General features: G+C 37.6%; 2 protein-coding genes and 1 long non-coding RNA gene across 7 annotated transcripts in view; 2 read left to right on the top strand and 1 right to left on the bottom strand.

The window, feature by feature from the left end:
• Positions 1 to 4,218, top strand: part of pck2 (phosphoenolpyruvate carboxykinase 2 (mitochondrial)) — a 16,049-nt gene extending 11,831 nt beyond the window's left edge. For both annotated transcript variants that reach the window (XM_024280029.2, XM_024280028.2), the window contains exons 4-11: positions 308 to 378; positions 485 to 620; positions 706 to 893; positions 966 to 1,128; positions 1,209 to 1,424; positions 2,366 to 2,503; positions 2,588 to 2,683; positions 3,137 to 4,218. In XM_024280029.2, the coding sequence (XP_024135797.1) occupies positions 308 to 378; positions 485 to 620; positions 706 to 893; positions 966 to 1,128; positions 1,209 to 1,424; positions 2,366 to 2,503; positions 2,588 to 2,683; positions 3,137 to 3,606 (1,478 nt within the window). In that variant the 3' untranslated portion in view covers positions 3,607 to 4,218. The remainder of the gene's footprint in view (positions 1 to 307; positions 379 to 484; positions 621 to 705; positions 894 to 965; positions 1,129 to 1,208; positions 1,425 to 2,365; positions 2,504 to 2,587; positions 2,684 to 3,136) is intronic.
• Positions 4,219 to 4,535: 317 nt separating this feature from the next.
• On the bottom strand, positions 4,536 to 7,430 carry si:dkeyp-28d2.4 (V-set and immunoglobulin domain-containing protein 1; the record flags this gene model as incomplete). The annotated part of the gene is made up of 5 exons (XM_024280555.2): positions 4,536 to 5,163; positions 5,237 to 5,273; positions 5,364 to 5,439; positions 6,773 to 7,042; positions 7,115 to 7,430. Coding segments are annotated over 5 exons (762 nt in total), but the record flags the coding sequence as incomplete, so codon positions are not given.
• A 2,519-nt stretch (positions 7,431 to 9,949) lies between these two features.
• LOC112151567 overlaps positions 9,950 to 12,787 on the top strand; it is a 5,237-nt gene continuing 2,399 nt past the window's right edge. Inside the window, exon 1 of one of the 4 annotated variants that reach the window (XR_004949885.1) lies at positions 9,950 to 10,475. This is a non-coding gene — a long non-coding RNA (uncharacterized LOC112151567). The remainder of the gene's footprint in view (positions 10,476 to 12,787) is intronic. The other 3 variants (XR_004949887.1, XR_002920157.2, XR_004949886.1) reach the window with 3 other exon arrangements.

The raw sequence follows: 12,787 nt of genomic DNA, 5'->3' as shown, positions 1-12,787 counted from the left end.
AAAAGCAGGATAGAACCCGGACAGGTGACCAGTTCATAAAATGTTTAATCAGTTGTTTGGTTTTGTGAAAAAGCATAAACTGATAACAGCATAAAGACCCACTCCGATGAAAATCCTGTTTTTAATGTGTTGTTCTGGCATTTTTTCTGATATTGGAGGACTTATATATAAACAATTAAGATTAAAATAGCTTTTCTGAGTATTTCCTAATTCATTTTTTGTGAATTAGGAGCAGATATAAAATGCAGTTTGAAATAGATCATTTTTGTGACATAGAAAATACACTAGGCTTGTTGTTTACTTCCAGGTCGGACCATGTATGTGATTCCCTTCAGCATGGGCCCTGTTGGCTCCACTCTCAGTAAATATGGAGTCCAGGTAAAAGCTGCTTTTCGGTGTTTGTAATTAGATAGTTTTTGTGCTTTATGGCTGTTTCTCCTCTGAAAGGCTGAACTTTGTGGTGATTCTCCGCTGTTTCTGCCAGGTGACAGACTCGCCATACGTGGTGGCCAGTATGGGCATCATGACACGAATGGGCACTCCGGTTCTGCGGAAACTTGCAGAGGGAGTGGAGTTTGTCCGCTGCCAGCACTCAGTGGGACGCCCTTTACCTCTCAAAGGTAGACTCCATCGTCTTCATAGAAGCTGCTGCCTGATTCCAAATAATATTCCCACAAACACCCTTCCTCTCCTCTTGATTTCCAGCTCCTCTGAACAACTCCTGGCCCTGTAACCCAGAGAAGGTGTTGATATCTCATCTGCCAGACACCAGGCAGATCCTGTCCTTCGGCAGCGGTTACGGAGGCAATTCTCTGCTTGGGAAGAAGTGCTTTGCCCTCCGCATTGCCTCCCGCATCGCTAAGGATGAGGGCTGGCTAGCAGAGCACATGCTGGTGAGACATCCCTTTAGTCCACATGGTGTTAGAGGTTTTCAGGTTCTTATCATCAACTCTGTGTCCTCTCAGATCCTGGGTATCACCAACCCTCAGGGGGTGAAGCGATACGTAGCGGCGGCTTTTCCCAGCGCCTGTGGGAAAACCAACCTGGCCATGATGAAGCCGTCTCTGCCCGGCTGGAAGGTGGAGTGCGTGGGCGACGACATCGCCTGGATGAAGTTCGACAGTCAAGGTGACAGCTGAGCTCCTGCAGCAGCTCTGAATCTCAGCACACACGGGGGGCTTCAGACGGCGTCCTTCTCCTCTCCGCAGGTAAGCTGCGGGCCATCAACCCGGAGAACGGCTTCTTCGGCGTGGCTCCGGGCACCTCCAACAAGACCAACCCCTACGCCATGGCGACCATCGCCAAGAACACGGTGTTCACCAATGTGGGTGAGACCAGCGATGGGGGAGTTTGGTGGGAGGGGCTTGACCCCCCTCCTGCAGGAATCACACTGACAGACTGGCACGGAAAAGCCTGGAAGCCAGGTAACACCCGGATGACATCACTTCCTGTTCATTACACAAGAATAAAACATTTAAGAACAAAAATACTTTGATCCAGATTCCAGCTCAGACGAGGAAAACAAAAACTGTACATGGATCTAGTCGTCTTTAGTCACAACTACAAGCTTTTTTTTTAAGCTTTTTTTTTTTTATAAAGAAATATTCAATTTAAATACTTAATTTTCTTTGTTTATATATCAGGAGTCTGCAACCTTTAACACTAAAAGAGGCATTTGGGCCAGTTTCTTGCCGATCAAAACCGAGCGAGAGCTAAAATTCTACTTCACAGTTTACAAAACATAAACTAATTTGACCATTAAGAGATCCATTCATAGAATGTTGCATTTAAATATGCAACATCTGAATTATAACAGTTGTGTTTTTCCATTTAATTTTTCATTTTGACAGCACTACATACCTGCTCTTTTCAAAATAAAACCCCAATCCTTCAGCTGCATCTGATTTAATTAAACTAAAAATGCAAAAAAAAAAAAAGCAGTCGTTGGGATTTTTTTATCTTTCAGTATATTGTAAACCCTTAAGAACTTTTTTTAGGACAAGCAACTAAACTGTTGTGGTGCGGAAGATCAGAATAATGACAAAAAAAAACAAACCTTTTACCATCATTTTTGTGGACACAAGCCCTCTTGATTTACTGTAAATATTATTTAAAAAAATATTAAACCACCTCATCAAAAAAATCTAAACAAAATTTAAGTATTTAATGAACAAATCTATTATTTCTTCAAATCGCTCACATTTTTTTTTAAAGCCAAAAAGCAACATATGGCTCCACAGTTTGCAGACCCCTGGTGTGTGTCCTCCATCATGAGAAATATTCTACAAGAACGTGTCAAAAAACAAAAAAACCCACAATTTTTGTCTGAATGAGTCTTTAAGAGTAAGCTGTCGTTTGTATGCAGGCAGCTCAACACCTTGTGCTCACCCCAACTCCCGCTTCTGTGCCCCCGCGGCTCAGTGTCCCATCATCGACCCTCAGTGGGAGAGCGAGGAGGGGGTTCCCATCGACGCCATCATCTTCGGTGGCAGGAGGCCGGAAGGTCAGCATCACTCTGATCCCTTCTGTTTTATGTGTCAGTTTTTGAGCTTTTATTTTGTTGAATGTGAAACGTTGCTGTTTCCAGGAGTTCCTTTGGTTTATGAGTCTTTCAACTGGCAGCACGGCGTTTTTGTTGGAGCTGCAATGAGGTCGGAGGCCACAGCAGCTGCAGAGCATAAAGGTGAAAAACTCTCAAACGCCATCTCTTTATTTAAAGGGTACCCAAACAGGGAAGTTGGAGGCTGACTCCACCCACAGTCGAAATATGAAAATCCTGTCAGAGGGGTGGGGCTGGGGAACAGAAATGTTATTATTACTGGAGCTGCAGATCATGATGTGGAACTTCTGAAATGAAGTGGGACTTACATGGCTTGATCAATCACGAAATTCAAATGTAGTACCTCGTTTCATCTTGTAGGGGGCAGCACACAGGCGGTTTTTGACTATATCTTTAAAAATTAAACAAGTTTATTTTAATTTGTCAAAAATTAGACAATGACTAACAGACAGGACTTTTAAAGCCCCATTTATAGAGGTCAACAGCCAAAAAAGTGGATTTAGGGTTTGGTTACCCTTTAAACACAAACATTTGGGGTGCTCAGAGGCGTGAGGCTCATTCTTTGAACTTTTACAGGTAAGGTGATCATGCACGACCCCTTCGCCATGCGTCCGTTCTTCGGCTACAACTTCGGGGACTACCTCGCTCACTGGCTGAGCATGCAGAGCCGAAAGGCTCCCACCCAGCTGCCGAGGATCTTCCACGTCAACTGGTTCAGGAAGGACCCGGCGAGCGGTGCCTTCCTCTGGCCCGGGTTTGGTGAAAACGCCCGAGTGCTGGAGTGGATCTTCAAGCGCTGCAGCAGAGAGCGGGAGGACGAGGCGGCAAAGAAAAGCATCATCGGTTGGCTACCACAGGACGGCGCCATCAACACCGAGGGTCTGGGCAGCAAGGTGGATATGGGCGCCCTGTTCGACGTGCCGAAGTCTTTCTGGCAGAAGGAGACCAAGGAGCTGCAAGCGTACTTCACCCAGCAAGTTGGAGCAGATCTACCCGCTCAGGTGAAGGCTGAGCTGAAGGCGCTGGAGGACAGAGTCCACAAATAAAAGAACCCGGCAGGAAACTGGATTCAGGTCATCCTGATCGGTGCCTCTGATCGGATTCACAAACACAGGGAATTCTGAAAAAAGTTGGTTGTAGAGCAACTTTTTGAGCAAACATGATGGTGCTGAATCAGGGAAAAGCACATTTATTCAGGCATTTCAGACACAGCAAAATTTATTAGGAGAAAAGATGCAGCTACAGCAAAACACTTTTTAGATTCTACCTTACATTATCTCACTTGAGAAACTGGAGCTGACTTGATAAGCATCTCATCGTGACGTTTAAGTGCCTTTAAAACAATCCCGTTCTCCAGGACTTCAGGCTGAAGCCCAAGACGTGCAATTAGACCATCGTAAAGGTTTTTCTGTGATGAATTTTGACACTAAATCCTCTGATGTTACCACGGTGATGACACATTTGTCAGAAATTAATTAAAGAAGCTTAAAGAATTATTTATCCAACCACTTCTGTAACATTTGTGATTCAACTGTCTGATTCTTAGCTAATGTTTACACAAACACAATGTGAAATGTTGGACCAATATCAGCCGCTGAAGCTATCAGGTGTTTTCACATGTTTTTACCAGTGCAATGAATAAACCGTTTTAAATGTGGCTTCTGTGGTGTCTTCGTTTTTGAATTTAAAAATGAAACTGAGAGCTGAGTAAAGACTTTAGGCAATAATGTAGCTTTTTGAGGACCAAAATTAAGAGAAAAGGATCAGTTATGAGAAGCTTAGGATTGAAAGGATGGAAAATAGTCAACAAAAACTCAAAGAAAATGAATAAAATTTACAAAATAAAGTTGTTTTTTGTGTTTTATAAACCAAATTTAAGCATTTTTTGAAAAACAAAAATCAGCTTTTTTCAGCTTTTATTTTTGTAAAAATAAAGTTTTCTTGAAATTTAGGATGAAATTTTTTATTTTTGCCTTGAAAAATGATATCAATATTCAGGTTATTTTTGTAAATACAGAAAAAAATAACACATTTCTAAAAATGTTTGAACAAATTCTGCATAACTTTAAAAGCTCTCACATAAAACTGTATTTACTGTTCTATTATGACAACAATCTCCACCTATAGGAGGGAAAGTGAGCCTCATAACTTAATCATTAAAGCTGGTCCAAATGTACTTTTTGATAAAAGTCTTCCATCTTTCAGAATAGATCTGCTTCAGAAATCAGGGATTAAACAGAAACAATTTCCTAAAATAATTTAGTTTGGTGAAGGGATTGAGTTTGATGGGACAAGGGAAAGAGAAAACACAAGAGGGACATAGAGGAGGAATGGCGTCCACATGGCGGAGGAGGAGGAGCAAACTCCCCAAGTCCAAGTTCAAACTCCTGTATACGCGAGGATAACATGCAGACTCCACAGAAAGAACCCAGCTGGGATTTGAACCAGTTGCCATACACCGGGAATGCTAACCACTACACCCCTCTGCAGTCCTGATCTAAGTAGTTTAAAGACAAAAAACACTTAAATATTAGATTCCATTATATTTTCTCCTTTTTTGGTTTCAACTTCGGTATGTTCACATAGTCTGGTTCCTCCGTGTCCTGTGGAAGAGACACAGAGAAAAAGTTGATCCTCTGCTGCTTTTTTATGAGAACAAATCTCATATCAGCTTACCCTTTGGAATTTATCTGAACATTTTGATCTGTGCCAGCTTTAAAAAAAGGACAAGATTTGAGAGTTAAAACAAGAATGTGGGAAACCAAATAGCCCAAGTCATACTAAGAAAATACGTTTTGCTCACCAGTAAATGATGATGGGAAGGCAGAGAACAGCAGCTCCCAAGAAAATCCCTATAGTGATGACTACAACCCCAAAATCTGTGAAGGGAAAGTGGGGTCACTTTTGTAGGAAATATTTCTATAACTTTAATATTGTTTGGGGTCAAAATTTAAGATGCAATTGTTATAAAAAACAGTAGTTATCCTAGTTAGTACTTCATATTTATTCATTTGGTTAATCGTCTTTATAGGAGACATGTCTGTACTGGTTTGTTAGTAAAAGTCCATAAGAAACTAGCCTGTGATTGATAATTAAAAAGGATTTTTATTAGTACATTCACACCGGAATTATAAATGCGTGTTTAAGTGACCACTTCCAATAAGATTCATGAGATTTGCACCACTTTGGTAAAGTATTTTCCTAGTATTGGGTAGTGACAGTCCAGTGTAAACACCGTATGCTAAGAATGTTCGGCGGTGTGTTTGTAGCATAAGGCTTAAGCAGGTGGAGAGTCTCTGAACAGAAAGAAGTGGTAGTTCCTGAACAAAAATAAAACAAACAAAATAACTTTCTTATACATTAAACCACAAGCGACCAGCGTAAAAGTTCAAAACCAAGTCCCACTCCGTCACACAACTGAGAGGGTGAAGTCTTTTCTCAGAAGTGCCCCTCCCTCAGTGGAGCGGTGTGATGCAGCCACATCCGCCCTGGGTAACCATTTGGTGGTTTAGACTTAGCAAAAAGGATTTAAGATGAACAAATGAAAACAGCTACTGTTGAGCAATAAATTAACCCCATTTTGTTCTGTCTCTCTCTGAGGAAAATCATTAGTTCTTCACTGATATTTGAAAGTGATCTGCTTGGACTCTGGAGAGTATTTTAGTTGGTAGCATTTACCATCTTTGTTTAAACAATCATATTTCCATCGGAGGCAATTTGGGGATCAGTGTCTTGCCTAAGGACTCTTTAACACATGGGCGGACAAAGCGGGAATCGAACCCGTAGTCTTCTGATCAGGAGTCGACTGTCCTAACATTAGTTTAGGTGTAGACAGTTACTCTGCATTTATGTGTTGTTGGAAAACTTGTTGTTTTTCTAAAGTTTATTTGTGTTTTCTGAGTTTTTCCGAGCTTTCCAACACCACATGATAGCAGGATTTTTGTCCAGATTCCTGCTTATTTCTTTCTCCTATGAAGTGGATCCCTAAACATTCCACGCATCGCTCCTGGTCTGACCCTTCTGTCAAATTTTATAACTCTTTGTGGCCCACTCTTGATCTAAATCTTGATCCTCACTTTTACAATAAATTAAGCTTACTTAAATCTGACATAGCTCATCCATAATTAGCGATTGAAGCTACACAGATAATCTAAAACCAACAAGACCCAGACGAATGGGAGTGATCAATCACATGATCATCCTTTCAATTACCTGCAGGTTCTGTAAGATTCCACCTTGATGTCTGATTACCAAGAGCATTTGAGGCCACACAATAAAAGCTTGTCGGCTGTGTCTCTTTGGTCACGTTGAAAGTGTAAAAGTCTCCATCGGCTACTTTGATGTCTCCCTCTTTGCTGATCTTGAACCAGCTGAAGCTGATGTGAGGAGGATTGGCTCTGCTGGAGCAGGTCAGATTCACCCAGCTACCTACTGGGACCAAACCCAACGGACTGATCGATACCGAGGTGTCCTTAGGAGCATCTAAGAAAATTAAAACTCAGATTAACTTTATCGATCAGAAACTCTGAATCGTGATTAAGAAAAATCACTTACATAAAACATTGAGAGTATGTTGCTTCACTGCTGTCTTTACACTGTTTCCTTTGTCCACAGGATAACTGACAGAACATTTGATGGTGAATCCATCATGAGCGTCTGACAGAGTGATGTTCTTCTGGATTTTACTTGTAAATGTTAAATTTGAGTTTTCCTCAGTTTGTCTTTGAGAGTCTGTTTGAAGATTCCAGGTGAGTTCAGGAGGAGATTGAGGGCAGGGAGTGTAAGCTGAGCAGGTGACAGTGACAGACTCCTCCTCCTTCAGATCAGCTGGGATTGCAATGGTGGGACTCCAAGCAGAATCTGTGCAGTTTCATATCAGTTCCAAAATAAATATAACTAGATCAATTGTTCAACTAGAACAGGGTTGGCAACCTTTAACATTTAAAGAGGGCTCATTTTCTACTACCTTGAAGGAGCCGCATGGTCTTACTTTAACCCTTAAGCAATTTGGATTGATTTTTTTTCAATAAATATGAATTATGTCTATTTTTTAGCACAAACAAAAGCAAAAATATACAAAGGAACTAGCATTTCTCAAAATGGGGATTTTTATTTATTTATTTTTTTTAAAGTTTTTTACTTTTACCTTTAATGGAGGCCTAATTGGCAAAAAAGTAAGCTTGTTGCTTAATTACTTGCTGGACTCCAAATTAGCATAAAATTCCTTGGTAAATTTAATCAACCAAAAACGTTAGCATGTTGCTAAAATAAAAGCCAAACTCTAAATTAGCCTAAAAACCTTAGTAGGTAACAACAAACTATTAAAAACATTATTACTCACTTTAACAAGGTGGAAAAAATAAAACTTTCTTACCTTCTATTGTTATTTGAATGGGATCACAAGCAGCAGTTGCCTTAAATGGTCCATTCTCAATCCTGAAAAAGTACTTGTTTGTCTGATTTTTGTGTACGTTAGTGAACAGAGTGGTGCAGTTTTTCTGATTTAAGTTTCCAATCAAGCTTATTTCATGAAGGTTTACAGATTTACTGCTGTTAAATACAACATTGTTCGATTTCCCTGCAAATTCTGGAGCAATCTTGATCCACACTCCCCAAATTTCTCGTCTTTCACCAAATACTGCTTGTTTCTCACTGGGTGTGAAGCCGCATGGGATTTGCAAACAGGATCCAGTCAGTGCTTTCACCATTTTTGGTGCAGTAATTTTGAGATGTGATGTCCTTACACAGCCTTCCATAACACCTGTAACAATGAACGTAAAGAAGTACTCTCACACGTCATAGAATTAAGTTTCAGTTTTTATAATAGCAATAAATTACGTTTTTGCTCCTTCAAGCATGGTCAAAAATATTGATACCCTAATAAATGCACCTGAAAACAGTTCAAATGGCACATTTTTCAATATTACAATATTCATTATTTTTTGTACTTCCTTGTTCGTGTTATGGGCTTGAAATGAACATAAATAAGTACAAATAACCTTAAAACGGCTCAAGATAATGTTTAAACTAAATACTAAAGACATAAATAAGCCTCATGTGGATAAAAATAAATTGCAGAGAAAGTTTTGCATTTACAAACGGGAGTTAATCTATATCATAACCAAATATTGTGTTGAATCAGAAAAAGCAGCTCACCTGAAAGAAAGAAGAAACTGTTGACTGTTAGCAGGTTCACACACAGAGCTGCCATCAGACTCCTGCAATCAGCTGAGAATTCATTCCATCAGACACTAAAATCCCATTCAAAATGTTTTGAAAATGTCTGAAAATCTACAGTAAATGTCAAGCATTTCTCACAAAGGAGAAATATTTGAAAAATTCAACAAACTGGAGGAGATGGATTCCTTTTCTGAAAGCGTCGATCAGCAGCTGAGCACCAGAAGCAGGAAGTCTTTCAACTCTATAGGTGCTAGAGAGGATTTCCACCCTGCAACTCATTTTCTATTTTCAGAAGAACAGCAGTATCAGAAATGGATGGGAAATTACTAGGCTGACTTACTCACAGCTTAGTGTGATTAAGAGCTATGATGAAAAAAGGTGAGATTGGTATGTATATCACAAACTTTGATTTAAAGCTACCATTTTTTGTTAAACATTTTTAGACATTTGATTCCTATTCAAAATATCACTTCTGATCTATTTTCAAAGCGTTCAAAGTTGTCTTTGAATTATGCTGTTTGTATGACATCATTTTTTTCTTATTTAGGTGTGTCAAGTTAAGATTTGTCTTCCATGGAAAGTGAGCCGAAGGACTTTTTAAATTTATGATTTATCTACACTATTAGCAAAATATTAAATTGATGTAAAGATTTTAAATGTAAAGAATGTAAATGTTTAAAAGGAGCCAAATATGGAAAGTATGGCGGTCAGAATGAAATGATTTTTGAAAATGATGTAATATTTTATGGCGTCATCGAGCCTTTTATTTAGCAAAAGCAGACAAAGATGCAAATAAATATTATCATGAAGACTCACATAGATTTACACATTTGTTCATACTAATTATTTGACAAAGAAACCTGCCAAGTGAATATAAAAAAATCCCAAGAAATGTATTTATGTCCTCTTAGCAAAGAGTAGTACGCCTAAAGTTTATTTTATTTATTAGGTATACTTGAGTATAAGTAGGGCAAGAATACTATAAAGTAAGTGTAGTGTAGAAAGTATACTAATAGAATACTTCTACAGACTAAATTAGATCATTTTAAGTTTACAAAATAAAGATAGAATATACAAATACATTTGCAGTATAAGCTATGAAGTATACTTGTGGTACACTAAAATATACTACTGTTTGCTGAGGGTTGTTAGGATAGAAGGAGGAGAACCTGATCAAGAAAAATAACTTTATTGGTTTAAGGAAAGGGGTGAAATTCATAATCTGAGATTGTCCTAAAGGGGAAGGTTATCAAAGGGGTTTATCAGGCTGGAAGAATAAGACGATTTGAATCAGGAACCAGGTAAAAATCTGAGTAATCTTTTAACAGATGTGGGCTCAGCAGGATTGGTGGTATGTGCTGACTGTATTCAGGGTCAGATGGGGTGCAAGTATGTCAGGAGTCGCTACAATCCAGCAAACCTGTAGAGACAAAGCTGGAGAGCAGAAAGACGCCAGCACCAGAATGACCAGTAGAGGGAGGCAGAGAGACAGGAACCAGCCAATCCATGACTGACAGCTTATGTGTGCAACTTTACAGAGTGAACTGATGTCCTTTCTTTGTTTCTCTTACACAATATGGACTTTACACTGCAAATAAATGGAAAATAAGGTTTTATTCAGTCATTCATCTTCTAAATTTCAATCAGGTTGGAGGTTACTGCAGCCATCTGACATGTTGTGCACCCTGAATAACTTTCCAGTCCATAGTAAGGTGGATTTAATAATTTATTCAAGGTATTTTGCATTAGTGGGTTGAAAACCAGATTTCTTGACTTGTCTTGACTACTGTTTTAACCACTGTTTGGAGAGATGTGGATCAGTGTTCATGATTTAACCTGCTTGACAATTTAAAAACAGCAACCATCGAACATGGCCAAACGGCGTTAAATGAGGAAGACTCAACACCTTAAATCTGTGTTACTTTCTTTTGAGTGGGCTGTAAAAGAATGTACTGGTTGTGTTAACCAAATGTGTGAACTGTGATGAAAACTAACAGCTGTCTTTTGGGCCAGCTATTTTCTCACTTAAAAATGAAGCTGTAAAAAATCTAAATTAAGAAAATCATGTGATTCTGATCTATGTTGCTCCCAAACTGCTTGGTGGAGCTTCTGGCTGATAAAAAAAATAAATGAAATAAATAAAATATGTATTTAAATACATCATTTTTAAATGTATGGTAAATCAAACTTTTTTAAAACACCAACTTTTTTCTTTGCTTATTATAGGTCTTGTTTTTTTCCATACAGGGTTTAACTATTTATGGTTTTTCCTCTTTATTATACTCTATTTTGATCCTCCAAGCTTATAGTCCAGAAAACATGGTAAATACATATATATGAAACATAATGTATCTCAAATTAACACGGGGGAGCACATTTTATTTACAGTGATCAGTAAGGCATGCTGGGAAACCAAAATTGTAAATGACAAGAATAAAAAAATCATCAAATCTGGGGTAATTAATAAACAAATGATCCAGTTTGTGTCCAGTTAATGTTGATAAAAATACATTTTTGATGTTTTATTTTATTTTATATATATATAGAAATGATCAAAAGAGAACTTAGACAAAAATGAGCATTAGATTCCTATAATATTGATGTGTGTAACATCACTTTAACCTATTTATGGTGTACTTAATTTAAGACCAAAGCGAAAACCAAAAAAACAGAATATCTGAGGATTCGATCTAATATTCTGCAGAACCATTGCACAACACTTTGACAGAATGTTGTTGTAATAAAGGTATCATAAGAAGAATTTGAAACTTCCTTTGACAGAATTCTAAAGTCTGAAGTGAGAAATCGTAGCTCATTTTAATTTTTTTATTAGTTCGAAAAAAAAACTTTAAAGTTGAGCCTTACTTTACCATCTTATGAATAATTACACTTTGCAGTGTGGCAATCCACAAAGAAGACACTACATTCATCACAAATGTGATCTTACATAACAATATACAGACTAAAGTTAAATATGTAAATGTTACACAATGAAAACATGAAACATTTGAGATGATCTTCAGCCTATTTTTTAAAAAACAGAACATTTTCTTTGGATTATTTAACTGTAGAAACTTCCAGCATCACAGCATCCAAAATATTATATAATAATTGTTCAGTGAATTTCCATTTATGAATTAAAATCAGACCCAGAATAACAAGGGGTGTTCAAATCTGTTGTTCCGCTGTCATTACAGCTCAAATTTTAGCCATTTTAGAGAAGTTTTTTTTTATTTTATTTTAAATCTTCTTTTTAGATTTAATTTTTGCCCAAATGTGATTTCATATCAGCCAGATTAATGATCTGTACGCCCATGGTAAACCCACAGGGGTATCAAACTCAATCAGGGGGCTAAAATCCAAAACCCACCTTAGGTCGTGGGCTGAACAAGACAAACATCTATTGAACACATGACAACTACATTTTTCAAACTTTAAATACATAACATTCTAGCATAAATATAAATAAAAAAGAGGCAGGAATATTATTCCAGAATAAATCAACTTAAAAAACCTTTAATGTTCTACTCGCTGTAAAAATATATTATGTCAAAATTAAACAACTGAACATTAAAAGAACAATCACTCAAATTTCTTTACTTTTATGTCATTTTACATGAAAAATTACACTCAAAAATAACCAAAAATATTTTAATCTATAAAATAAAAAATTCTAAAATGATCCAAATATAAACATGCTGCAGAACAAAACAAACAAATCATAAAAATAAAAATGAAATTTGTGCTTTTTTGCAAAAACAAATCCAATCCTTGTGCTTTCTTTGCTCTGTGTTTTGCTGCCCTGCTGTTTTACTCTGTTTTTCCCTTAATTATTTTATCCGGTTAAATTAATAATTCTAAAATACAATGATCTACCGGGTTGAATATAATTACCTCATTGACACGTGCCCTGAAGCAAGCATAAATAAATTCAAGTCCAAAGACCAAATGTTGCCCATTTAACAGCTAAGTATTACCCCTCCAAGTGAAAATTATTCTGTTTTTTATTACATCAAACTAAAATCTATTATTTGACATGTGTATCTT

Source organism: Oryzias melastigma, linkage group LG20 (assembly GCF_002922805.2).
Source record: "Oryzias melastigma strain HK-1 linkage group LG20, ASM292280v2, whole genome shotgun sequence".
In the NCBI taxonomy this organism is placed as follows: domain Eukaryota; kingdom Metazoa; phylum Chordata; class Actinopteri; order Beloniformes; family Adrianichthyidae; genus Oryzias; species Oryzias melastigma.
The sequence above is the reverse complement of the archived record's forward strand: the minus strand, read 5'-3'. Positions and strand labels throughout refer to the sequence as shown.